The sequence below is a fragment of the Colletotrichum godetiae genome (genome assembly GCF_030913485.1).
Source record: "Colletotrichum godetiae strain CBS 193.32 chromosome Unknown BDP55scaffold_20, whole genome shotgun sequence".
In the NCBI taxonomy this organism is placed as follows: Eukaryota; Fungi; Ascomycota; class Sordariomycetes; order Glomerellales; family Glomerellaceae; genus Colletotrichum; species Colletotrichum godetiae.
The window spans coordinates 306,436-329,719 of NW_026851268.1; the positions used below are offsets into that span (position 1 = coordinate 306,436).

The window sequence follows — 23,284 nt, forward strand, 5'->3', positions numbered from 1 at the left end:
AGAGGTTTATTCCACAGCCGTGAGACATCGACGTTTATCTCAAGTAGATCAGTGTTGAAATGGGATTGGTAGTTGCTGCGGTAGTGTGATTGTTAAATATGCAATTTGGTGGAATTTTCTTTTGCCTTCGAGGCGCAGAGGCGCAGACATTCTCTCATGGTAGTTGGCTGTGACACTTGCAGACTGCATGGGCTAGAAACCCCTGAGACTCAGTCGTTGAAATCCTTGCTTTCAAGGGAACAACTTGGCATCTGCTCTTGTTTATCTAATAAGCCAACAAGTCGTCGTCGTGTTTTACCTGCAAGTACTCTTTAATACGCCGTCAGCCCAGGCATATTTACACACAGCCGTCGTCGACCTTGGGCACGTTGTGTCACCAAGCCAGGCAGAAACAAATTAGTAACATCGGGCAAGAACCTCATAGCTCTTGATGCTGATCAGTAAGGCAAATGCTCTCTGACCCATCTTAACCTTAGTATACCTCGATTTGGGACGGGACGAACATCAACATCAACCACTTGGACAGTGATAGATCAAGAACAAGTGACCCATCGCCATCTACATGTTCATATTATGCTAATCCCATTTATACAACAAAAACCCTCAAACCAAAAGCCACGAAAGCCCTAAAAACCTCATACCCCCTCCTCCTCCTCCCTCCTCCTCCCCCAAAACCCCTTCCCATAACTCACCAAAATCTCCTCCCCCTTCCCGATCCCCCCTTTCCCACGTCCATTCCTCCCCTCCGGCAGCACCCAAACAGCCATACACCTCTGCCTCCACCGCTCACACCAAATCTCCCGAAACTCCGCATTCGGCCTCTCCCCGATCCCGCGATAATCATTCACAAACCTCGCCTCGTTCCCGCCCTTATTCGCATCCACCGCCACCCCGGAATCCCGGTCCAGCCACAGGTCGTAATCCGACTTCTCCCCCTCCCCCTCCCCCTCTTCCGTCCCGGCCTCCGCCGGGTCTACCACCCCCGGGTGCACCATCCCCAAATACGGCAGCACAAACGTCCCCGGCTTCAAATGCCTTGTAGCAAATAACCCGCACTGCCCTTGCGCGGGGTGTCCTGCCACCGTGATGGGCGTGATTTTGACCAAAGGGCTGGGCAGCACCGTGGCTTGCGCGGAGATGGAGGGCACGACGTCTGATGGTGGCGGTTTTGTCGCGATGGCTTGTCGTTGGGTTGGGGTTAGGAGCTTGGAGTGTGTTGGCGCCGAGAGGTATGGTAAACCCGCGGGCCAGTTTTTGGGCTGTTGTGACATGGTCGACGGTGGCTGGTTGCAGTGTTTTGGCGAATGTGATAGCTTTAGTTGAGGTACCTAGGTGGGTTGAGATGGGTTCCCGGCTGAGCGGAAGGTGAGGACTTTTCGACTTTGTGATACTGAACCGCACGTGTTGTTGAAACTTGAAGGTGAGAGACGGAACTTCAGCACCACCCAATTGGGGTGAATTAGGTTTCAAAGTGGGTTGACTCACATGGCTCATGAACCTACAATCGACCTTTCCATCCCACGACCTCAGATTGTAGCAATAGGCAAAAACACACATATCACACTCATTGGGGGTCATTCAATTTGGTATACACAATTATTTTTTTTGGGCTGCGTTCGACAATACAACGCCTCAAGCGGCAAAACATATAGGATTCTGGATACGCCAGAATTCAGCTACTACGCCTTACAACATACATAATACATTATTGCTTTCCTTTCCCTCCATCTTGGGCAGTCAGTCGTGACGCCATGCCCAACTCCAGAAAGCAGTCTCCCTCTATACCCTTAGCTTCTTTCCTCTCTCTGCATCCATTTTTTTTTCTTTTCACATCGTCTACCTCATCTGGCTCCGGCCATCAATCCTTCATAGTAGGAAAGACCCAGTTGCAGTGAGTGCTTGAGATGACCGTCCTCTGTGACGGGGAGACCCAACACACGGGGAACATCCTGCAAAGGTAATTGGTTAGTATATAGAGCAAACAGAAAGTGATCCTTGAGCATTCTTACCTGATCTTGTCTGGACGTCTCCACCATAACCTTGGCCACAGTTGAGCTCATCTCTGAGATGGCTGCCATACTCGTCACGTTGGCACTCTCCGCATGCTCGCGCATGGCAGGAAGGCCTGCAACCAGCCTTTCGAGAGTAGACGAGGCGACCTGCTGTCGCTGCCTGCGACGGTCCACAAGCTCCAAGAAGGCCTTGTAGACCTCACCACCCAGAGTCCAGCCTGCAATGTCGTTCTTGTGGTCCTCAAAGTGGGATAGAATAGAGGCCAGTTCATTGTAGTCGCGGCTGATGACGGCAGAAGGTGCGACTTTGTGCACGAAAACCTCGTGGGCCTCAGAGTATGAGCCGGCACGCAGAAGGCACTGCACTTCGGAAGCAGCATCTCTCTTCACCGCTCGCATGTAAAGAGCCTGAGCATCCCAGATCCATGAGGCCGGCACCTTCAGAGTATGAGCGAGCGTGGCGAAGTTGCTTCCGTTTTCCGGACCCAAAAGAGCAGCGTGGCGGCAAAGGTTATCTTGAACAGCCTTCGCTCTTCTGTCAGCCTGGCTGAGATGCAGCAACACAAAGGTAGCCTCCAGCCAACTGCCCTCGTTGATGAGCTGATCGGCAAAAGAAATTGTCAGAGCGTCAGCCTTCTCTGTCGCATCGCGGCCGTAAGCCACCTTGCCGGTAGAGAGGAGCGCGCGGCTGAGTTGCCAGCTAAGACGGACGTCCAATGGTGATAGTTGACTGTTCTCTGGCCGCAAGACAGCCTCCAAGTCGGTTTCGCTGTCTGCGTAGAGCTTGAGCAAGCCCCATAGGAGATCCTCCCGTAGGTCTTGGTCTTGGTCTTCCCAGAGTGCGGGAATGCCTTGCTCAACATACCAAGTCTGTGGGCGCTGCTCGCGATCCTGGGCCACATCCTCCTCGAACACCTGGACCGCGGCAGAAAGGTCATCCTTGCGCGAGATTGAGTACCACAGGCGAAGGCCAAATGCTTGCTTCCAGTCCAGACCGAATCGTTCGGAAATGACAAACGACTCGATTCGGTCATGAAGGGGAACCTCCTTCTTCCCTTCACACACGCAAACGTTGCCGCTAAGAATCTCGTATATCGCCCGGACAGGGTCGGCAAACTCAGATAGGAAGTTGGCATCTTGCCACTCGCTGAGTTGCTCGCGCATGTCTTTCTTTGACTGGTCGTTGCTACCAATCAATGATACCAGCGTCGCAAGGTGAAAGTTTTTCCCGTCTAGCAAGTGCTTGCAGGCATCTTGGACACGGTGACCAGACAAGGCTGCAATGGCCTTCTCTTCGCTGGACTTTGCAAGAGCCACAGACCGTGATGACGCAGAGTCGACAAGCGATGCCCAAAATTGGGACAGAGTGCTTCTGCGAGACTCGGGGCCGGCTTCACCGTCAAACAGAATGCAAGCAAGATCCCAAACAAGCTTCTCGTGAGCATTCGCAGGGTTGCTCGAGTCTTGATCATGGAAAATAGACTTGAGCGAGCCAGGTTGTAACGACAGCTTCGGGACGCCCCCAGTAAGCTCAACGTTGGTCATGCGAATGTGGTTTTCGAGGGCCTTGGCGGAGTCCTGATGTAGATTAGCTGCTGTACTCTACTCCATGGCATGTCATGTCACCAGACGAGCTTACCTCGTTAGAAAACTTGGCTGCCTGGATTTCTCGTCCTTCGGCTTGGATGACATTCTTCGTGATCATCAGGTTGCTGGTTGCGTCTTGCTTGGCGGCATCCTCAAGAGACGAGCGGCTCGATGTGAACAGCAAGGTTCCGTCGGGTCCCCAGCTGGGCCTCATTGAATTGTGAAAGGCGTGGTCGGCATCACTCATGTCGGACTGGTCAACGAATGACTTGGTTTGTCGCTCGTAGGGCCACTAGAAAGAAATTTATTTTAGTCAATTGATCTTCATCTTAAGTACAGGATAGTCAATCAGAGCCCGAAACCGTTTTGCCGAGTTTTGGCAACCCCTAGACCATGAAGTATTCACCAACCTGAACGAAGCCTCTCGTCGGCGGAGGCGCAGGCGGCGCCTTGGCTTTTTCAAACAGCGAGTTCATCAAATCGATGCTTGTAGCGAATCCACGCCCATCTGACACAACTCGGCCTCTCTGGCTTGCTGCTTCACCTTCCTCGGCGGTAGGGCGCAATGCTGCCTCATTCACACTTCGCAAAAACGCCCGATCTCTCTTTTGAGGGCTGACGGACCGCTGAAGCATGTCCATCCACTCGTCTCCACCGGCGACCTGAAGTTTCATTGGAGTAGCTGAACCCTTCAGTGCCCGCATCCTTGCTCGAAGAATGCCTCCTGGTGTTTCGCTTATTGGGGCAGTACCATCGCCGTCTGGCGAGTCGATTGGTTGCTCCGCGGCAAGATGGCGTCTGACTGGAGTACCCACCATGTCCTCATCCTCAGACGTGCCATATCCGTTGTCCTGATCGTCTGTCTCCTCTTCAGTCGACAGAATGAGCGCATTGGACGTCGAACCCGCGAAGCTATCCCCTAAAAAAGACTGGCGCTGGGAAGCTTCGACGTCACCAAAGTCTTCATCACGGTGGTCGAACGCACCGGGAAGAGCGCGGCGCTTGTTTCTGCGGAAGTCAAAGGTGTCATCTTCTCGTGGGCTGGACTCCGAGTCATACGAGTCTTCCTGGGAAGCGTTGCTGAAAGACACCTCTTCGTGGGGCTGCTGGACTGCAGACTGCTCAGGCTCGTCGTCATCCTCATCATACTCCAAGCCGTAAGTAGTGAAATGCTCAACTGAAAATTTCCACACGCCAGTGTCGGTGTTGTAGCTTTCAAAGGTCGTGTCTTCGATGCGCTTCAGGCGCTCAATGTGCTTGGAAAACCGTTTAGCATCGTTGCTAGGACGCTTGTCTCTACCTCGTGGCCAAGACTGCTCCAGAGAAATGAGAGCCGGAACATTCAGCCCCTTGCCGACAGGAGGCTTCTTGGCTGCAATGGGGTAGACAGTCGCAGACCGGGTTTCGAGGATGACGATTCCGCCGTAGATCTCATCTAGATCGATGTTGGTAAGGTCTACAGGAACCTTGAAGCGAACGCTGCCGACGTTGTCTCTGCCGACAGTGAAGTTTGTGACTTGCTGACGCTGCATTCTGTTCATGTTGGCGAGAGCTTCCTTGGTCGGACTCATCCAGTAGGCACCAGGGGCAGCATCGAGACCCTCCTTGTTGACTTCGGGTGCATGGGAGGACGCATCCTCCTCGTGGACGATAGCGAGTTCCTTACCCTTACTGGCATCAGCATCTGCGGAAGCAGCAGCGGGCTTGCTTCCGTTGACATTGACACTAGCCGGAGTCGATTCTTGGGCGACGGCTCCGCCTCTCGGGGTAGATCCCATGACACTGTCGTTGTCATCGACTTCGGGGGCATCCATCGTGCTAGTATCGAAGCTAACCCTCTTCGACAGCTTGCGAGAGCCATTGACCAGATCAGTAGAAGGCTTTTCCTTGGTGGGTGTAGAGAATAGGTCGCTGCGCATGTCCTTGTTGATGATCAGCTTCTTGACACTTCCGTTTTGTCCGTAGTACCGGGGCCCTGAGCTGGCAGAGAAAGCACCAGGTGCAAGGATGCTATCCTCGGCATTGAAGCTTCTCCGCAGGTTGCTGGTTGACACACTCTTGCTCAAGCTGCGGTTGAAGCTCGAAGAGCCCAACAAGCTGCGGCTGGCACCGCCAGGGGTACTCGCTGCGCTTGAAGGACTGCCTCCAGGTGTACCATAGGTGCTGTACGAAAATCCAAAGCCTCGCTTTTGGGGAGTGACGAAGCGAGCAGCTGACGCGGGATTCAACTTGTACATGGGCAAGATGGAGCTGCGTCTAGGCTTAGACTTGCTGGAAAGAGGTGTGGCAAGAGGACCGGGGTTGGGCGTCTCTGAGCCTCCCAAGTTGGAGAAGAGGGAGGGCGAGCCATACGCAGACACGTCGTTGATGTTGGCAGTGAGAGACTGGGGACCTTGGCTTACTCCTTGGGAGTTGCCCAGCAGTGAACCACCAAAAAGCGAGTTCTGTGGTTGCTGTTGCTGCTGGTTAGCACCCCCGAACATACCGCCCTGCTGTTGGTTGTTCTGTCCACCAAACATGCCACTGCTAGCGGGTTGGGATGAGCCGAACAAGCCACCAGGCTTGGCCTGGTTTTGGGCTCCTCCGAATAGAGAGCCTTGACCTGTTTGTTGCTGAGCCTGGTTATTTTGGCCCAGGCCGCCGCCGAAGAGACCACCACCTGTGTTGTTGGTCTGTCCTGCCGGGTTGGATCCGAACAGGCCGCCGCTGGTAGCTGCCGGTTTCGCCCCAAAGAGACCACCGCCCGTGTTCGTGTTCGTGTTTGTGGCACCAAATGAGGTGGAAGCAGTGTTTCCACCACCAAAAAGTCCTCCGCCTGTCGTCGCGCCGCCGCCTCCAAAGAGACCACCTCCCGTTGCTGGCTTCTGTTGAGTGTTGCCGAACAGTCCGCCGCCGCCCGTTTGTTGGTTTTGCTGACCAAATCCTCCTCCAAAGGCCGAGCCGGTGTTCTGCTGCTGAGGCTGTGCTTGGCTGTTGCCGAAGAGACCACCACCGCCTGCGGCTTGTCCGGTGTTGCTTCCAAACAACCCACCCGTGGTGCTGGTGTTGCCGGCGGCATTGTTGTTCGCTCCGAAGCCGGTGTTCGTGGTATTCCCAAACCCACCAGTAGTTGCTCCAGTGTTTCCGAAGCTGAATCCTGACGGCTTGTTCTGGGTTGCAGTGTTGTTGTTCGAGCCGAAAAGACCGCCACCAGTGTTGTTGTTGGTAGCCCCAAACCCACCAGCGGTGCCGGTGGCGCCGAAACCTCCGGTAGAACCACCGCCAAAAAGACCGCCGGACTGAGCAGGTGCCGCTGTGGTTGCCGCTCCGCTACCGAACAGGCCTCCCCCGGTCGCCGGCTTGGCTGCATTGTTTCCAAACAAGCCGCCGCCGCCAGCACCGAAACCTCCGGTAGAACCACCGCCAAAGCCACCGGTGGTAGCTGCTGTGTTTGTGGTGTTGTTGGCTCCACCACCAAAAAGGCCTCCTCCTGTAGAAGCGCCTGTTCCGAAACCTGTGGACTGCTGTTGGTTTGTTGTCGCTCCGAAACCACCACTGCCAAAGTTGGAAACACCAAAGGCACCTCCTCCACTGGCATTGCCGTGACGACGGCCCTGAGCGTAGTCAGCCAACCTCAACTCATCGGACGACCACTTCTTGTACGGTTCCTGGAACAGGAGATTTTGGAACGAGTTGGACTGGTTGCCGGCTCCAGTAGTCTCTTTCTCTTGGTGTGCTTGGAAGGGAGTGATCGCAGTGCCTGGCGGGTCGCCAACGTTGGATCCGATGCCGGGGTTCATCGTTGCGCCGAAGCCACCGCTGGCAGTAGTCGTAGCACCGCCGAACCCAGTAGATGTCGCACCGCCGAATAGCGATGTGCCGCTGGTAGCATTGGCGGTGCCGGAGCCGAAAGCGGGCTTGTTGGCACCGCCGAACAAACCCCCGCCCGAAGTGCCTCCGAAAGGCGATGAGGTATTCGTAGTCGTGGTGTTTGTGCCAAAGCCGCCGAAGCCTGTAGATGGAGCGGCTGTTGTGTTGGTAGTGCTGGATGCACCGAAAAGGCCACCTCCGGTAGATGGAGTGGCCCCGAAGGCGGGTTTCGCGGCACCGAAGGTCGAGCCCGTGTTGGCGCCGAAGCCTAGAAAGTACACAAAGGTTAGCATGATACTGATGGAGCCCGCGCATCATCCACTCCTGACAGCGGCGAGATCAACCTACCCGATGATGTGCCGCCAAAAGCACTGGTTGTGTTGCCGCCGCCGCCAAACAAGCCGCCACCGGTATTGGTGGTACCGGCAGACCCAAAGGCATTGTTTGTAGTGTTGCCAGAGCCGAAGCCTTAAGCACACGGAAGTTAGTTGGCAGGCAATCGGGGGAGGAGTGGGATGGAACAGGACGACAAATCGAAGTGATGCGACGAAGATAGTTTCAACTTACCAGTGCTAGGAGCGGCGGTGTTGTTGTTGGCGGCCCCAAAGCCGCCAAAACCAGTAGATTGCTGGTTGTTGGTCGAGCCGAAGCCGCCGAAGCCGGTGCTGCCAAAGCCGGACATGATGGGCGATGACTAGCAGCGACGAAGTCGTGATACAGTCGTGGCCAGGTGATCGATGGCGCGACGAGGGCGTAGGTCCAGGGTCGTGGACGCAGTGTGTGTCGCCGACAATCAGTTGCGGACAGACATCCAGCGCAATCGAATCGGAGGGGGGTCGATGATGTTGATGTTCTGTCGTCGCGTCGGCGGAATCGATTGACGACGTGACTTGGGTGAGCTGTTGTCGAGGTATACCTAGCTCAGGTTGTGGTCGAGTTTTTTTTCCACTTTGCGAAGCGCGCAGAGGAACGGAGAGATACGTGGAGAAAAAAGGCTGGGGTGGGTGGGAAGGGATGCGCGCTGCCCAGGTACTGACTGGTACGAAAGGGGCAGGGAATTGAACAGCCCAAAGAAGGTACTGGGGAATGCAAGTTCGTCAAGACGTCGACCGAAGCAGCAAGACAACAAAAATGCAACGGTCAGAATTGCTGTCCAACTCGCCAGGTGAAGTTTGCGGGTTAGTCGCGTGTGCCTATGTGAAGGGCGAAATGATTTAAGTAGGTAAATCGCCTTGGGCTCATATCTCTTCGGAGAGGTAACTTCCCAAGCTGGCGCGGTTGGAAAGGTGCCCGAGTAGCGCGGGAAGCTTAGGTAAGTTGAGGTGATAGCTCCCGCGGGCGAGATCTAGGCGTGCTAGGTAGCTTCCGGCAACTGCTGCCTGAGGACAATAGCTGTCTCCGGTTCGACGACTTGAAGGAGCTTGGTCAAATCAACCAATCATCAAGCTAGGAATCTGTTCCAGGCAGTTGTAGGCAGAGCCACCCGCAAAGTAGCCTCCGCCTAGTTTTATTAGTAAGGGTACATTTGCAATCATCCAGTCGTAGACACCATCGAAAACCGCGAGAACGCCTGCTAGGTCATCAGATCACGTTTCTCCTACCTATGTTGATTCATACTCTAATATGTAGGGCTCGCACGGCATACTTAACTACTCAAACTCCCCACATTTCGGTCTCAATTGGTTGAATTATCTTTCGTTGGAGAAGAAACAGCCTGGATTCCATGCATTTGTCAGAAATCTAGCTGCGCATCATTCATCCATATCCTACACACTCATCGTGGTCATTCACCTAGAACACAATTTCGCCGTGCCCCTTTTACCAGGAACCCATAGTCACAGGGACTATTCGGCCAACATACTGGGCAGGAGTGATCTCAAATCTTGCAAATAAAACCTAGCGTCGTGCGCAGTCGTCATGAGATGACATCAAACTCCTCTATAACTCATCACTGAATGCATATGCAGGCAACCGTTCTTGGCTTCGTGTTACATGCCGTGGCGAGGTTCAAAAAAAATCATAAATGGCTCATTGAAGAGCACTATAGGCAAGCTGTGTAAATGTAAAATGAAGCAAACCGCCGGCCAACTATGAACAGGAACAAGTTGCGTCCTCTGACGGGTATGTGACCGCACCGCAAGATAAAACCTCCGCGTCCCCCAGACTCTAAAAAATAAAATAGAAAAGAACCCTTTTGAACCTTAGTGCAGACAATCGTTGGCTTGAATGGCGCCGATGATCAAGCGCCTGCTTCAGCCCGGCAGCATATCCCCAGTAACGTCGTAACCTAGAACTGAATAAGGTCCTGCGGCTGAGTATTTTGCTGCTGTGGTCTTCCGACCGCGAACGGGTTGTTACTGCCATTGATACCTGCGGGTCCTGTAGCAGCCGGCATTTGCTGCCCATATGACATGCTAGGCATGCCTGTGAATTGTGATCGGAGGAACGGGTTGCTTCCTGTCGCTTCTGCAGTGAGTCGCTGAGCCCCAGAGCCGGCGCTGTTGACAAACGTCCCAGGGGCGGTGTGCTGCGCGGGAATACGTGTCTGACCGGTGTTGCCGTATGTGTCCATGCCATCTCCTCCAGCAAGTAGCGCATTGAGCTTGGCTTCGTGGTCTGTAAGCTCCTTTTGAGGAGTTCCGAAAGATGGCTGTGCCGTCAGTTGAGGTTGCTGGATCTGCTGAGGCGGTGGCTGCTGCTGCTGCTGCTGCTGCTGCTGCTGCTGAGCGAAGCTGGGTTGGCTGAAAGCTGAGAGTGTCTTCTGTTCCGGCAAGGGGGGCATAGAAGATTGTGTCTGAGGACGACCAAATGAGGACGCGAATGGGTTGTTGGAACCCGTTTGCATTGGCTTCATTGGGTTGCCCGTCTTCATCGAGCCTGTTGACCAAGGGTTGTTGCTTCCTGGCTGCGAAGCAGTCTCCTGAGGGGTAACATTCTGCTGAGCATAAGGGTTGTAGCCCGTTGGCTGCGGCTGGAAACCCTGTTGCTGTTGTCCATACGGGTCCATCCCCATGCCGAAACCGTTGCCGCCGTAGCCGTTCTGAAAACCTGTCGCCTGCGGCTGCTGGAATCCGGTGTACGCGTTGTTCATGTAACCTGTGGGCTGCGTCTGAAGCTGGTTCTGATCGATGGGGTTGGCGAAGAAGTCTACAGCACTGCCTTGCTGGTAGCCTTGGTTGAATCCGGTGTACTGTGGCTGGGTTGACTGCACAGGGGTGTCATCGAAGAGGAGTGAGGCGTTGTTGCTATCTTCCATTTCTCGTCTGCGTCGCTCGTCCTCCTCTTTGCTTAGTTTGATCGCCTTAGCTAGGTCATCGTCCTCAGTCTCGTGGGCGCCACGACCCGCTCGTTTGCGGCGGTCCTCTTCCTCCTGGTGCTTGCTAGCCTCAATGGCAAGTCTGTACTCGGTATCGTCTTCGTTGCTCATACGGCGGCGGACCCGCGGCTGAGTAGGGCTGGTGTGCTGAGGAGCGAACTCTTCGAGACCAGTGACGCGGGACTTCCATGACTTGCGATCGCTTCTCTCGGCTCGAAGCCTCTCCTCGTCCAGAATGAGTGACGTAAGTTCCTTGGCGGCAACACGCACTGGCGACTATGTTAGAAATACCGAGGATTGACTCAAGTAAATGCACCGGGAATGGTAGGAAGAGCGCATACCATTTTGACCAACATCTCTGCCGTCTTCATCAATGTATTGGAACTCGCGCAATGTCTTGATGATGTAGATGCTCTGTCTCGCCCAGGTGACGACAAGTTCAGAACCCTCATGCAGACAGTAGTCGAGCACCTTGAGAGCCTTTAAGACGTGCCTCCAGTTTTTCCCCTTGTCATTCAAACGCTTGTCAAGCATGTCCATGATTTCGTAGAATTCGGTAGATCTGTTTTATAAATTTAGCATAATCCCAGGGTCTGTCAGTCAGGCAAAGCCTACGTGTTGTACGTGAGCTGAGCAATTTCGCTCATCTGAGTTCCGGTAGGCCCCCATGGGTCGTTGCTGGTTGCTGAGAGACGATTGTCAGAAAGAAATCCGGAGAGGAGAGGAGGATAACTGCTTGGGAAAGCTGCGACTCACCTTCTCTGACTTTGACCTGGACACTGGAGTAACCCTTGGTCACGTTCTTGACACTTCGCATAACCTTCGACATTTTGGCGGTATTATCGTCGTCAGTCCGTCCGAAGGTGTTGTTTTGTCAGTGGATGATGTGCGATGGATTGGCAGGCGATGCCAAGTCCGGTTCCCGTAAGGTAGGGAGGTTGGGTATTGTTCGGGAGAAAGTGGGCTGTCGGATGCGCAGGGAGAAAGTGACGACAGCGACGTGATGTAGCTGGGTGCGATTGAGGCGGCAACGGAGAGCTTGAGCCCAACGCAGGCGATTGCTGATGCGACGAGCAATAGCACGGGGAATGATTGACAGTGTTGTCGGAAGGTTGGATAAGAGCGCAGCGGAGAGACAGGCTGATGATGGATGGAAAGCAAAGGTTGGAGGTGGGAGGGGCGCTTGTGACGACAGCTTGGTCCGACGAATCGAAGGGCGGCTTAGCGCAGAGCGTTGGCAGACGAAGGGTCAGGTCGGCGGAGGGGGGTGAACGGGTCGTGAAGGCCGACTTCGCCAGTGGTTGGGGTGAGGAGACAGGCCAGATGACGGCGGATAGCGGAGCCCAGCAAACTGCAGGGACGGAAGGGCTTCCTAGCTAGCTACTGGGTTAGATTTTGTCGACGAAGATGTCGCTCGTTTGTGTTTGAGAGGGTCGCGTTGGTCGGAGATGGAAGTTCTGGAGATGAAGCATTAAAGTTTGTAAAAGTTGGGCGACCTGAGGGAAGCAACGTGGAACTTGGAAGGCAAAAGGGCAGCCCGAACAGCCAGAAAGGTCCCGGTTCGGTTGGCACTGGCAGTCTGGCACTGACTTTGACACTGGGCACTGGGCACTTGGCACTGGGCGGGAGTGACGACCTGAGTGTCACACTTCACGTCTCTGGCGGTGCGGCGAGTGCGTGTGCGTAATGCAACTTGGCCGGGCGGTCGGAGACGGAGACTGCGACTCGGGGGGTCCAAGACTCTGGAGCGCTGGAGCACCTTCTGCCGTCTGTCCCACGCAATGGAACCTGGAAGTCCAGTGTGGGGCCAGAAGGCTGTGTCGGTACCTCATCCAACAAAGTACACGTACATTGACTGACTTTACAATCACCTGGATGGGATGTGAACTCGAAACGATCTCACTAGAATGAGAGGTTATCAACTAGACATATGGTGAGGTAAGTTGACTCGAATAATATCATGTCGTGTAGCGGATGCCCCAAGTTCCATACTGGGAGCGCAAAGCTGGCGGTATGCCTCGAACAACATGCGGCAGGATGTACTTCTGCACGTCTTGAGTACGAAAGGTACCTCACATCTCATAAGCGAGCAGAAAGCTACCCGACCTACGTTTTTAAGCATGTGCCTTGTGGTTAAGGTATAAGTACGGAGTAGACCCGATCAGCGACGCCTACGGATACGCGGCTGGCGGATACCCTGATGCCGGACCCAACCTTGCCAACCACCCAAGGTACTTATCCATGGGCAGTTATTTTTACCCAAGCTAATACCTTTTACCAATGTATTGCCTGCGGATAAATCGACGCATCGCCCTTTTACTGGAAGGCATATATATTCACCTCCAGATATCCCCGCGGGAAATTTGTCTCTGCTCGTCCATATGGACCTCCATACAAGGACTTCACGTACTTACCTGAACTGAGAATAATTACGCGTGCTCAAATCTCTGGCGGTTGGAGAAGGTCGCCACATCGGAGGCTGCGGCCATGTAATCATGGGAGGCTGAGTGAGTTTAGCTTCGGCTCCTCTGCGGTCGAGGTAGCTAAGTAGTGCGGAGGTACAGTACCTATCGTAAAGTCCTCAGGTAGCCGGAGACACAGTCGTGAGTGACGGAGCAAAACAGGAAGCCAGTGTCCCCTTATCAAACGGAGCATCACGAATGTTGAGATTCACTATACCGTGTGGCTGGCAAAGTATGGGTGCCACAGAAATCAGAACCAGACAACAGTCAGCTACAACTCAATGCTCATTAATGCCCACCTCTAGGTTATTGCCTGTACTGACCACACTTAATTCAAATGGCGCGCCCGTTACAAGACTTGTCTGACGTCGCCTTCACGTATGCAAGGTGCCTAAATATACGTGTAAACAAAAATCAATGATTTAGCTCCAAGGCATGCATCTACTGATAGTACTGCTAATATCTCTCCATACTACCTTCAGCCGCAATAGAGTCACTGACCGATCACGTCGCCCCAGTGCTGTCAGGTTGAATAAGAACCGTAGAGAACAGAGATCGACGAATAGTTGCTGCGCTTGCATTACTAGAAACAATATGTTACAGGTCGGCTCGAAATGAGACTAGGAATAATAATAGTGTCAGGGGGTATCGGCTGTTAGGCATCACTCGTTCTCTGCTTGGCCGCCAACGTCACCATTGAGGTCGCTTCCTGCTTCCTCGGCGCCAGCGTCCTTGTGTTCGCCTTCCTGAAACTGCACGCGAACCACATCCATCGTCTCGTTGACCTCAGCGGCGAGGCCTTCGACCTCTTTGCCATTCGTCACCGGAAGGCCAGCCAGCCGCTGTTTCTCTTGTTTTTCTCTGAGCCAACCCGGCGGGAGACCGGGCCCACTGTCGGCATTGCCGTAATCGCTTTTCTTGGTACCCTTCGGCCAACGGCCTGGTCCACGGCCCGTTCCTCCCGTTTTCCGCCGTGACGACGACGATGAGCTTTTGCTCTTGGGACGGCTCGATGTGGTCCGTCTCGCGCTGCTGCTGCCGCCGCCACCCGACTGCCGTTGCCTGGAGTTGCTGCTCGTTGTTCGTGCAACAACAGGCCGAGGTACACTGGGTCGCGGCCGGTCGGACCGACGACCGCCAGGAGGCGGATACACCTCGAACCTCGATGGTGGCACGTCTTTGTACAAGGTGGCCCAGTCGCCTTCGAACGGTTGTTCGGGAGTGGATTTGAGCACTTCCTTGAGCTGGGACGGCTCTTCATCGCCCTGTTCTAGTCCAGCCTCGCCGTTCACCAGACCGTCTTGATGTGGCTCTGTGGATTCGTAAATGTTGGGCTCCACAGTCGACCCAGTTGCGTCTGCATCAGCATCTTCAGCGATGGTCGATGAGCCGCCTTCGGCAACAGAAGGTTTGTCGGCAGTGCCATTGGCTGCTGTCTCTTGTTGAGGGGCTGGTAGCGATGCACTCTGTACAGGTTTGTGAATGTCATCTTCCTCCCGTGGTGCAATCGCGCTGATAGCTGGGCCCAACTCAAAGTTTGTAGCATTGCCTCGCCCCATGACGTACGGAGTCCAGGTGAGCGCGTCTGGATTCAGTTTGACGTAATTCTTACTCTCCCATTTTGCTATGTATTCGTTACAGTACGAAAGGTCGACACGGAAGGCATATAGCTCCGTAAATGGATCACGGACGAGACACCGGAGACCTTCGAGGGCAGAAATAACATCGTCAGGAGTCAGTCCTGTATCGTCGGACATTTGTCGAACACTGAGGCCCGGTGCCGTAGATTTATCCTCTTCGACATGGTCAAGGAGATACCGGCAGAGTACCAGCCTCCAGTAGTTGCGGTACGAGACGAGACCCATGTCCGAAAGAGGCTTTTCAGGTGATCCAGTCTTGCGCTCCACGCGAGTGAGCAAGTATGAAAAGTCAATCAGGAGGTTGCCGTAGCCTTTTCGCTGGTGTATGGGCAGTGTTAAAATGCAAGAAACGTTGTTCTGGCTGCTGGCTCTTTTCTCCTTGGAGAAGTACCCAACGAAATGGTAGCCAAGAGCATCGTATTCGCATAATACGTAGAAAAGGAAAGGCTCGACATCGTAATAGAGCGTTTTGGACCCCAAGAATAGCTTGGCGAGGAGACAGAGGTTCTGGCAGTAGACCGGGTTTTTCCGGCCGTCAACCTCGAAGACGGAAACTGATCCATGCCGGTATATCTCGTCGCCCGGTGGGTGCTTGGCTGGACACTTGAGTTTGTGACGCCAGGCGACATAATCCGAGTTCATGTACTTCAGACAGAATTCGCAAATGTAGAGAGTGCGGTTCCGGCTGTACTCCTCGGGATAGGGAGCGGCATACCAAGTGTCGATTTCCCAGCCTCCAAAATCAATGCACTCAATCTGGCTCGCTGGTCCAGCATTTTTCTTGGGCCTCTTGGCCGGTGTCGCTAGGTTAAGTTGGATGCTGTGAAGGCGAGCTCGCCATACCTCCTCGGCTTTTTGTTTGGCCTCATCGAATTTTCGACGGTCATCATTGGTCGGTAAAGTCCGTGATGTGTCAGCTTCGTTCTCATCGAGAATGCCTCCGTACGGCTTTGTTCTCACGTCGTCGGTTTCCCGGTCCAAGAAGGAATAGAAGGGATGTGAGTAGTCAGTAGAAGTAAACGAAGCTGCCATAGCTACAGCCAAATTATCATGGGATGGAGCGGTCGTGTCCATGACTTTCTCCGTTCTTCTTCGACTGGACGAGGACTTCCTTGACAGCACCCGGCGAAGAGCGGATGGCTTTACACGCATCTTGATAATGGTGGACCGAGTCCGTCGAGTGATGGTAACCCCTTTTTGCGACTTTCGAGGGGGATGTAGACGTAGCGTGCGTCGTGTATCCTTCTCCCCAGCTCCGTTGGGACCCTCTTGTGCTGTGCCTGCGCCATGGCTTGATTCTCTGTCTTTGGACGTGTTTCGCCGACGCTTTCTGAGCGACATGACAATTTCCTCGGCTTCGACAGAAGACGTCTTGCGCTTACGAAGAACTCGAGTTCCGTCCATAGGATCTTCATTCAAAAGAAGATGATTGAAGACCGAGTGAGAGTCGGGTTTGGAGGTGCCTGTTTGGGGCGGAAGCAGGTCTCGCGCTACTTGGGATGCTGTTGACCGTCTAGACGACGGAGACAGTCCAAGATCATGCTCAGCATCTGGCGCTTGCTCAGCTTCATGCTTCTCTGCATATTCGTGCGAAGCGTTTCTATGAGAGTCGTCGGCGGGTGCATCGTCAGCAGTCGCGCAATCGGGGCATTTCCACTGGTGAGCAGCTGCAAGAAATAATTAGACACAGCAAGGCTTGACAAAGGAGGGCAGAAATTACTGTTAAGCTCCTGCAACGCGCCAGCTTCTCTGGCGCAATGTTGATGTGCTAAATTCACGTTAGTTAGCTTTCTGCGCGATCTTGCTCCGTCCGAAGATGCAGAGCACTTACAGTTCTCCCCACATCCAACGCAAGCCAAGTACTCTTCGAAGTCCTCTGCTGGATCATGTTCTTCATCTTGTTTGCAGAACATGCAAGTGTTCATGGCTGCGTCTTCTGAACCTTCGTCTTCGTCTTCTTCTTCCTCTACGGCGACCTCGTCCCACGCATCGTCTCCCTCGGATTCGTTGCCAGACTCACTGTGCGACTCCGAGTGCTCGCTGTCCGGCTCATCTGCCTCCTCATCATCGGTTTCGCCTGGCCTGATCTTCACAGCGCCAACACCTTCTGCCTCATCCTCCTCAATATCATCTAGCAAGCTGCTGCTGCGACTGCGCGCACCGCCCGAAGCTTCGTCTCCATCGTCTTGACCCAGGCGCTGATCCATGTCGGCACCAGAATACTCATCTAGGTTCTCTTCTAGAGAGTCTTGCTCGGACAGTTCGCTATTATCGTCTGCATTCTCAGCCATTTCAACATCACCGTCCAAGACAGGCGCGTCCCTTTCGTCGTCTTCATCGCCGACCGCATCCGAAAGTTCGTCGTCGTGCGTGTTGGGGTTCGTCAAGGGACTCTCGGTATCCTGAGGCAAGTCTTCGGCAGGCGCGGCCAGTACGTCTTCGATTTCGGCATCTTCGTCTGAGAGAAGTGCGCTCTGCTGCAGCTCTTCTTCGGTGAGCTGCGCGCTTGCCATCTTGCCGACGAGGCTCGAAGGCCGCAGGAGTTTGCGGATTGCGATTATTTGTCGGAGCTACTGTTTCGAATCCTGCCCGTAGATGACAAAAGTTCGGTATTCGCAGCCCATAGCTAGCAAGAAGGACAAAGGATCGAGCGAGTCTGGCGCACAATTGTGGTAAATCGGCTGGTCTTGAGCGAGCGTTGCTGCGAGAGTTGAGCGCGTTTGGCCTTAGGCGACGATGCGCGGCAGACAGACATACACTGTCGTTGGTACAGATCGAATGCTGTCTCTGGGCAGAGGGTCAAACGCGTAGCTAAATGGCTGACGCAGATTCCTCCTAAACTGTAGGAAAGCCAGCAATGGCTTTCAAGGCTTCTTTGAGACGCGGATAGTTGACAGACTGGCAGCTCACAGACTGGCGCAAGCCAAGGGATGCGACTTCAACACCTGTGGCGCGTACAGTAATCAGCCGGCTGAGCACTGTGTCCGCGCCGGGGTTGAAGGTGAGGTTTCCACGGTGGGCAGGCACGACATGTACCTGGGTCACGGGGTTGCGGGACTGCTTCAGCTGTTTATCCAGTGAGGTATCCGTAAGGTACTACGGAAAGGTACCTTGAGCTTCGGTTCGCACTTGGTCCTCGGAGGAGGGGGTTGTTGCCGGGGACGAGAACAATGCCTAGATGGTTCCCACTTCAATTCAATCTCTCCCCCAGTGACCAATGGTAAGCTGCGGGACCCTTTGACAGTACTCAGCCAATCACCCCAATCCCAAAGGTACTGACGCGATTGTGGTATCACGTGACTCAGCAAGACCCAGTCCGAGGACCCGACGACTTGCGGATTGCTTCCATCAATTGGCCAGTCAATTCAAGGAAGCCGGAATTCAACGTCTCCCGCAGACACCGACGACTGCAAGCTGTATCTCTCAACAGCCTTGCGCTCTCGCGATACATCCATACCGACGAACAACGACGCCTAGCCGCACGGCCAACCGCTACCATGCCCGTCCCTTTCGAGACTCTGATTCCCTACGGAATCATGATTGCTGTAAGAGCTACCTTGCGACAGCCATTGCGCCGGCGCGAAACATTATCAACCTTCACGAGGGAGACTAATGACCTATTCAGATGTTTGGTATCACTGGTACCGGACTGCACGTCATCAAGGGCATCCAGAACGGTGGAAAGAAGCCCCGTTGGGGCTTGGATCAGTGGGATAGGGTGAGTGCTCATGACCTGGAATAACTTTTAGATTTACATTGCTAACCTGACTTTCCTACAGCAAAGTACGTGCCCGATCAATCCGAAATATACACAATTGTTTGTTCGAATGCTAACACGAAGGTATTATAGTGATGGACCGGGATCGCAGACTCACAGGCGATCTGCGTGGACAGGTCGCCAACCACGAAGCGCCTTCAGGCTTCGAATTGAACCACCCTTGGAGAGTACGTATTTTCTTACGACAATCGGCTGGACTTTGGCTGACCATACCGTACAGTTGGAGAAGCGCATGTCATAGAGGATGGCGGGAAACAAAAAAAAAATGTATGCTACTTTGTCTGGAAACCATGGGGTTTTCACTATTCATCGTCCACTTCAGCCACCCAATGAAACTTTTATTTCTTGTTCAGTCCAAAACCTACTGCCGTGGCCTATGCGATTCTTGACACGACCAAGCCGGACTCATGCACCAAATCACATCAAGGGGGGAGGTGGGATACGGGCCACGGGAAGACATGGCACTTGTCTGCGCAATCTGGCTTGAGACGATGACTTTATTGTCCCTATAACCGAATCTGCGCTTTATTCTTGTTCAACCCATCCACCAACAGACAAGCTTGGCAGATGGCTTGACTAGACATGTAGCCGCATCTCTCACACTTGCCCAACGTCTGTAAGGGAGCACTTGGAGCTGTTTGTGCTTGGCCAGGTCTAGATTTAGGCGTCTCGGACGGTTTTTGAGTCTTCTTTGCGGTGTTTGGTGAAGATGAAGGAACAGGCGTGAAGTCTGTCTCTTGAGATTTGGCCAGAGTTGCCTGGCTCAAGCTTGTATCCAATTGAGCAATCTCTGTCTCGAGGCCTTTGCTTTGCTGCGAGCCGCAGCCAGCAACAAAGTCATCCTCGGCGACACGGGGAACGCTTCCTTTGCAAGCGCAAGAGCTGCTCGAACCTCCCGCAACAAGCCGAGCCATGTCCTCGCCGCTGCGGACAATGTCCAAAATAGCGCTTGGCCGCACCCGCTCAAGGTTCTTGATTAGGGTGCGAGCAGTGCCACGGAATGCTTCGGGGCTGTAGATGCATTCGGTACTGAAGTAGTCGAGCTTCTTATGATGGGCATACAGCACAATCTCCTTCTCATAGGAGTACTTGAGGGGTTTACTGCGCTTGACATCGCTGGTATCGTCGCCAGTGACGATACTTGTGCTGCGACCCAGCCGTGGCAAATCTCCTCTCAAGAGGTTCATGAGGATAGTTTCAGCAACATCATCTGCGTTGTGGCCCGTGACGACATGTTTAATGTTTAGAATCTTGGCTCCACGGTCCAGCGCCTGTCGACGGAACACGCCGCAATATGTGCAGTTGCCTTTCTTTCCAATCACTTCGACAACCTGGTCCATCGTCCAGCCGTACAACTCGTCGTACCCTACTATAGTAAGGGGCATATCGTATTGAACGGCATTTCTCTTGACGGTTTCGAGTGAATCGTCTCTGTAACCCTTGATGCCCTCATCGATGCTGAGGAGTACAAGATTCAAGCCGTAGTCATACCTGTCGTTAAGGGTTTTGAGGACACTTGCTAAGACGGTCGAGTCTTTGCCACCCGAAGCCCCGATAGCTACTTGCTCTCCCCGAGAAAATAGTGAAGAGGAGACGATGGTGTGATGTACTTCTTCCTCAAATACTGAGATAAAACAGCCCTTGCAAAGCTTCTGGTGGTTCTTGGGCCGCTTCACGAGAGCGCGCTCGGTTTTGCACTTTGCGCATAGCACTGGTGCCATCTTGGTTGCTACACCACGCGCAAGGAGTAAGGAACGTCTCCGGTGAAAAGAAAGGCGTCCTGGACGAACAGTGTCGTTTCAACGTCGAAAGTTCAGCGCCACTCTGCGGTCGAAAGGTTCTTGCCCCAGTTGAATCAACGAACTTTGAAAGCGGTACCCCGCGGTGGATCAGACAGGATAACTGAGTTAAATCGAAAAGTTGAGAGCAGATTGCACATGGACGTGAATTCCTCCACGTAAGATGTATTTCGAGTGGAGCTCGGTTTGGGGACTTGGATCAGTGAAGAAAAAAAAGAAGTTGTTGCTACATTGAGGTTACGGAAAATTTAAGAATGGCATGTGTCGCCGTGTGGCATTAATGGCCTTGGAGTCATCATCGTCGGTCCAGTAGGTACGTACCGCAAAGCGGGATTCCGTGCCTGGACGTTTGACCACTTACAAAGGTACTAATTACCATACTCCCTACGGACACCTGCTACTCATTACTAACTAGGTATGGTGCCTGGGTTACAGAAAAGCGACTGGACTTGCTCTCTAGAACCTAATGATGTGTCATCCATCACATCCATCGACCTCACCAATTTTACGTACCTCCCGAGTGAGGTCTGGTCTGTTAGAAATAACAAGACCTGCCAAACTGATTTATAATGAGGAAACAAGAGACGAGGCTCTTGCATGTGTACCGCACTTGTTGTCTCAATTCTACCCAGCCAGCTTGCACTGTTGAGCCGGCACGCGAACACATGTAAGGATTAGAATATCAAACCAAAGTAGGCGTTAAAACTTGCCATGGGTACCTACTGTCGAGAATCGGTCCAATGGTGGTGAATACCTTGACCAACAATGAGGTAGCACGCTCAGGTCTCTGTGAACTTTTTAGTTGGTGCCGCTACACCGAGAAAGTGACATTCCATCTTCCCTCGCAGTGGGGTCGAGTGCTCTGCCGTGCCTGTCAGGCCTGTCAGTCGCCTATCGGACAGGGGAATGGCTATCACGTGAAGATAAGCCTAGCGGCACCTTTAACACGCGAAGCCCCCCGTACGGTCGAGGCACACGCCCACGTTGTACATTTTCTTATCGGGTACCCACCCCATCTTGCCCTAATCCAATTTTTTTGCGCCCACACCAACAACGTCTTATCTTCGTCCCCCGAAATTTGTGTTTCTGACTGCTGACCATCTCTTCATCCATCCCCGCCAAAGGCAGTATCACGACAACCGACAAAATGGTGAGTACACATTGAACGAAGACGACTCCATCTGCCCTCGAGGCCAATATCCAGTTTCGCTGTCATGCGGACTGTGACTTTCCATCTCGGTCGTCGGTTCTCAGCAAGCTTGCTTGTTGAGACGGGCTGTTGATGATGATTTGGCTGGAAGGGACGGCGAAGCATTGGATGTACTTCCAATGCTTCTCCGTCCTTCTCCTTAGAGTCAAAGGAAGACACAAGTTGATTTGAACAATTCACTGATGTCTTGCTTTCTCAATGATAGCCTCCCAAGTCCGGTAAGAAGGTGGCTCCCGCCCCTTTCCCTCAGGGAAAGGCTGGCTCCAAGAAGGCTCCTAAGGTCAGTACACACTCCCCCCGTGATCGCGCGCGCAGTTCCATAGATGGCTGACAATGGTCGCAGAACCCTCTCATCGAGCGCAAGCCCCGCAACTACGGCATCGGTCAGGACATCCAGCCCCGTCGCAACTTGGCCCGCATGGTCAAGTGGCCCGAGTATGTCCGTCTTCAGCGCCAGAAGAAGATCTTGAACATGCGCCTCAAGGTCCCTCCTGCGATCGCCCAGTTCCAGCACGTCCTCGACCGCAACACTGCCGCCCAGGCTTTCAAGCTCCTCAACAAGTACCGCCCTGAGACCAAGGCCGAGAAGAAGGAGCGTCTCGTCAAGGAGGCCACCGCCATCAAGGACGGCAAGAAGAAGGAGGACGTCTCCAAGAAGCCCTACACTGTCAAGTACGGTCTCAACCACGTTGTTGGCCTGATCGAGAACAAGAAGGCTTCCCTCGTCCTCATCCCCAACGATGTTGATCCCATTGAGCTGGTTATCTTCCTCCCCGCCCTCTGCCGCAAGATGGGTGTCCCCTTCGCCATCATCAAGGGCAAGGCCCGCCTCGGAACCGTCGTCCACAAGAAGACCGCCGCTGTCCTCGCTTTCACCGAGGTCCGCTCCGAGGACAAGAGCGAGCTCTCCAAGCTTGTCTCCGCCATCAAGGACGGATACTTGGAGAAGACCGACAACGCTCGCAAGCAGTGGGGTGGTGGTATCATGGGTGCCAAGGCCCAGAAGCGCACCGAGAAGAAGCAGAAGGCCCTTGACAACGCCATCAAGGTCTAAGATGGAACAATACCCGGACTACTTTAGTGTATTAGGAGACTAGGCCACTGGAGGCTATCGGATCATAAAAATTTGGCATGGCGTCGGGATTATTCTATTGGGTTTCAAGTTCATGCTTTGCTCTCATGACGTAGTGATCTCACGACCCTTATATTCCCATACCAGTACATGTTGTCCTACCGTAACCCTCCTGCTCCAATTCCCAACAACAGTGATGTTAGGATCTACGGTCTGCTACTTATAAGGCTAAATTGTGAATGTGTACGTAGTACTGCCAAAGATTTCAGCCTGTCACTGTATAAGAAGAATGTCAAAGCTTGCCAAAGTTCTTGCTGTGAATCGGGGAGTTGTTAAAGTCATATATGATGGTGGTCTGTCATGGGCTCATGGCACAGTCATATCCGTACAGAAGCAAAGTCGACCCATTATCAAGGCGAACGGGTATGTCCGCCCATCGACGCCGAAGTCTAGGCAGTACCTTACTTGCCGACGGCCTTTCTTCCCAAAAGTCTTGGCAAGTCGCATCTGGCGAGATGCGACACCATGAGATACCACAGGAACACTCTGTAGAACGAGA

General features: G+C 53.6%; 7 protein-coding genes across 7 annotated transcripts; 2 read left to right on the plus strand and 5 right to left on the minus strand.

Annotated features, from left to right (window-relative positions):
* Positions 1-870: 870 nt before the first annotated feature.
* On the minus strand, positions 871-1,578 carry BDP55DRAFT_631894 (uncharacterized protein; the record flags this gene model as incomplete). The annotated part of the gene is made up of 1 exon (XM_060572341.1): positions 871-1,578. The coding sequence occupies one exon, from the start codon at positions 1,576-1,578 to the stop codon at positions 871-873; it is 708 nt and encodes a 235-aa protein (XP_060429704.1).
* A 263-nt stretch (positions 1,579-1,841) lies between these two features.
* On the minus strand, positions 1,842-8,130 carry BDP55DRAFT_552049 (nuclear protein 96-domain-containing protein; the record flags this gene model as incomplete). Its single annotated transcript, XM_060569167.1, has 6 exons — positions 1,842-1,949; positions 2,010-3,590; positions 3,652-3,891; positions 4,010-7,716; positions 7,797-7,916; positions 8,016-8,130. The coding sequence occupies 6 exons, from the start codon at positions 8,128-8,130 to the stop codon at positions 1,842-1,844; spliced, it is 5,871 nt and encodes a 1,956-aa protein (XP_060429705.1).
* A 1,605-nt stretch (positions 8,131-9,735) lies between these two features.
* Positions 9,736-11,593, minus strand: BDP55DRAFT_631896 (ENTH domain-containing protein; the record flags this gene model as incomplete). Its single annotated transcript, XM_060572342.1, has 4 exons — positions 9,736-11,033; positions 11,106-11,326; positions 11,380-11,449; positions 11,521-11,593. 4 exons carry the CDS (start codon positions 11,591-11,593, stop codon positions 9,736-9,738), a joined length of 1,662 nt encoding a protein of 553 aa, XP_060429706.1.
* Positions 11,594-13,866: 2,273 nt separating this feature from the next.
* Positions 13,867-17,773, minus strand: BDP55DRAFT_147634 (uncharacterized protein). Its single transcript, XM_060565589.1, has 3 exons — positions 16,698-17,773; positions 16,587-16,634; positions 13,867-16,533 (listed from the first exon to the last, which is right to left on the minus strand). Exons 1-3 carry the CDS (start codon positions 17,377-17,379, stop codon positions 13,889-13,891), a joined length of 3,375 nt encoding a protein of 1,124 aa, XP_060429707.1. The 5' UTR covers positions 17,380-17,773; the 3' UTR covers positions 13,867-13,888.
* Positions 17,774-17,984: 211 nt separating this feature from the next.
* On the plus strand, positions 17,985-18,987 carry BDP55DRAFT_663501 (uncharacterized protein). Its single transcript, XM_060574890.1, has 4 exons — positions 17,985-18,411; positions 18,492-18,588; positions 18,717-18,811; positions 18,865-18,987. The coding sequence occupies exons 1-4, from the start codon at positions 18,364-18,366 to the stop codon at positions 18,883-18,885; spliced, it is 261 nt and encodes an 86-aa protein (XP_060429708.1). The 5' UTR covers positions 17,985-18,363; the 3' UTR covers positions 18,886-18,987.
* BDP55DRAFT_663502 (PP-loop family protein) lies at positions 18,988-20,686 on the minus strand. Its single transcript, XM_060574891.1, has one exon. It carries the CDS (start codon positions 20,363-20,365, stop codon positions 19,151-19,153), a length of 1,215 nt encoding a protein of 404 aa, XP_060429709.1. The 5' UTR covers positions 20,366-20,686; the 3' UTR covers positions 18,988-19,150.
* Positions 20,687-21,590: 904 nt separating this feature from the next.
* On the plus strand, positions 21,591-22,707 carry BDP55DRAFT_693844 (60S ribosomal protein L8-B; the record flags this gene model as incomplete). The annotated part of the gene is made up of 3 exons (XM_060577273.1): positions 21,591-21,593; positions 21,859-21,933; positions 21,997-22,707. The coding sequence occupies 3 exons, from the start codon at positions 21,591-21,593 to the stop codon at positions 22,705-22,707; spliced, it is 789 nt and encodes a 262-aa protein (XP_060429710.1).
* Positions 22,708-23,284: the final 577 nt, after the last annotated feature.

Coding starts and splice junctions, on each gene's coding strand:
- BDP55DRAFT_147634 (XM_060565589.1), bottom strand. CDS start 17,379: ATGGCAAGCGCGCAGCTCACCGAAGAAGAGCTGCAGCAGAGCGCACTT. Junction 16,635..16,697: donor CGTTGGATGTGGGGAGAACT/GTAAGTGCTCTG, acceptor ACGTGAATTTAG/CACATCAACATTGCGCCAGA. Junction 16,534..16,586: donor CGCGTTGCAGGAGCTTAACA/GTAATTTCTGCC, acceptor TATTTCTTGCAG/CTGCTCACCAGTGGAAATGC.
- BDP55DRAFT_663501 (XM_060574890.1), top strand. CDS start 18,364: ATGCCCGTCCCTTTCGAGACTCTGATTCCCTACGGAATCATGATTGCT. Junction 18,589..18,716: donor GGATCAGTGGGATAGGGTGA/GTGCTCATGACC, acceptor AAGGTATTATAG/TGATGGACCGGGATCGCAGA. Junction 18,812..18,864: donor AATTGAACCACCCTTGGAGA/GTACGTATTTTC, acceptor CATACCGTACAG/TTGGAGAAGCGCATGTCATA.
- BDP55DRAFT_663502 (XM_060574891.1), bottom strand. CDS start 20,365: ATGGCACCAGTGCTATGCGCAAAGTGCAAAACCGAGCGCGCTCTCGTG.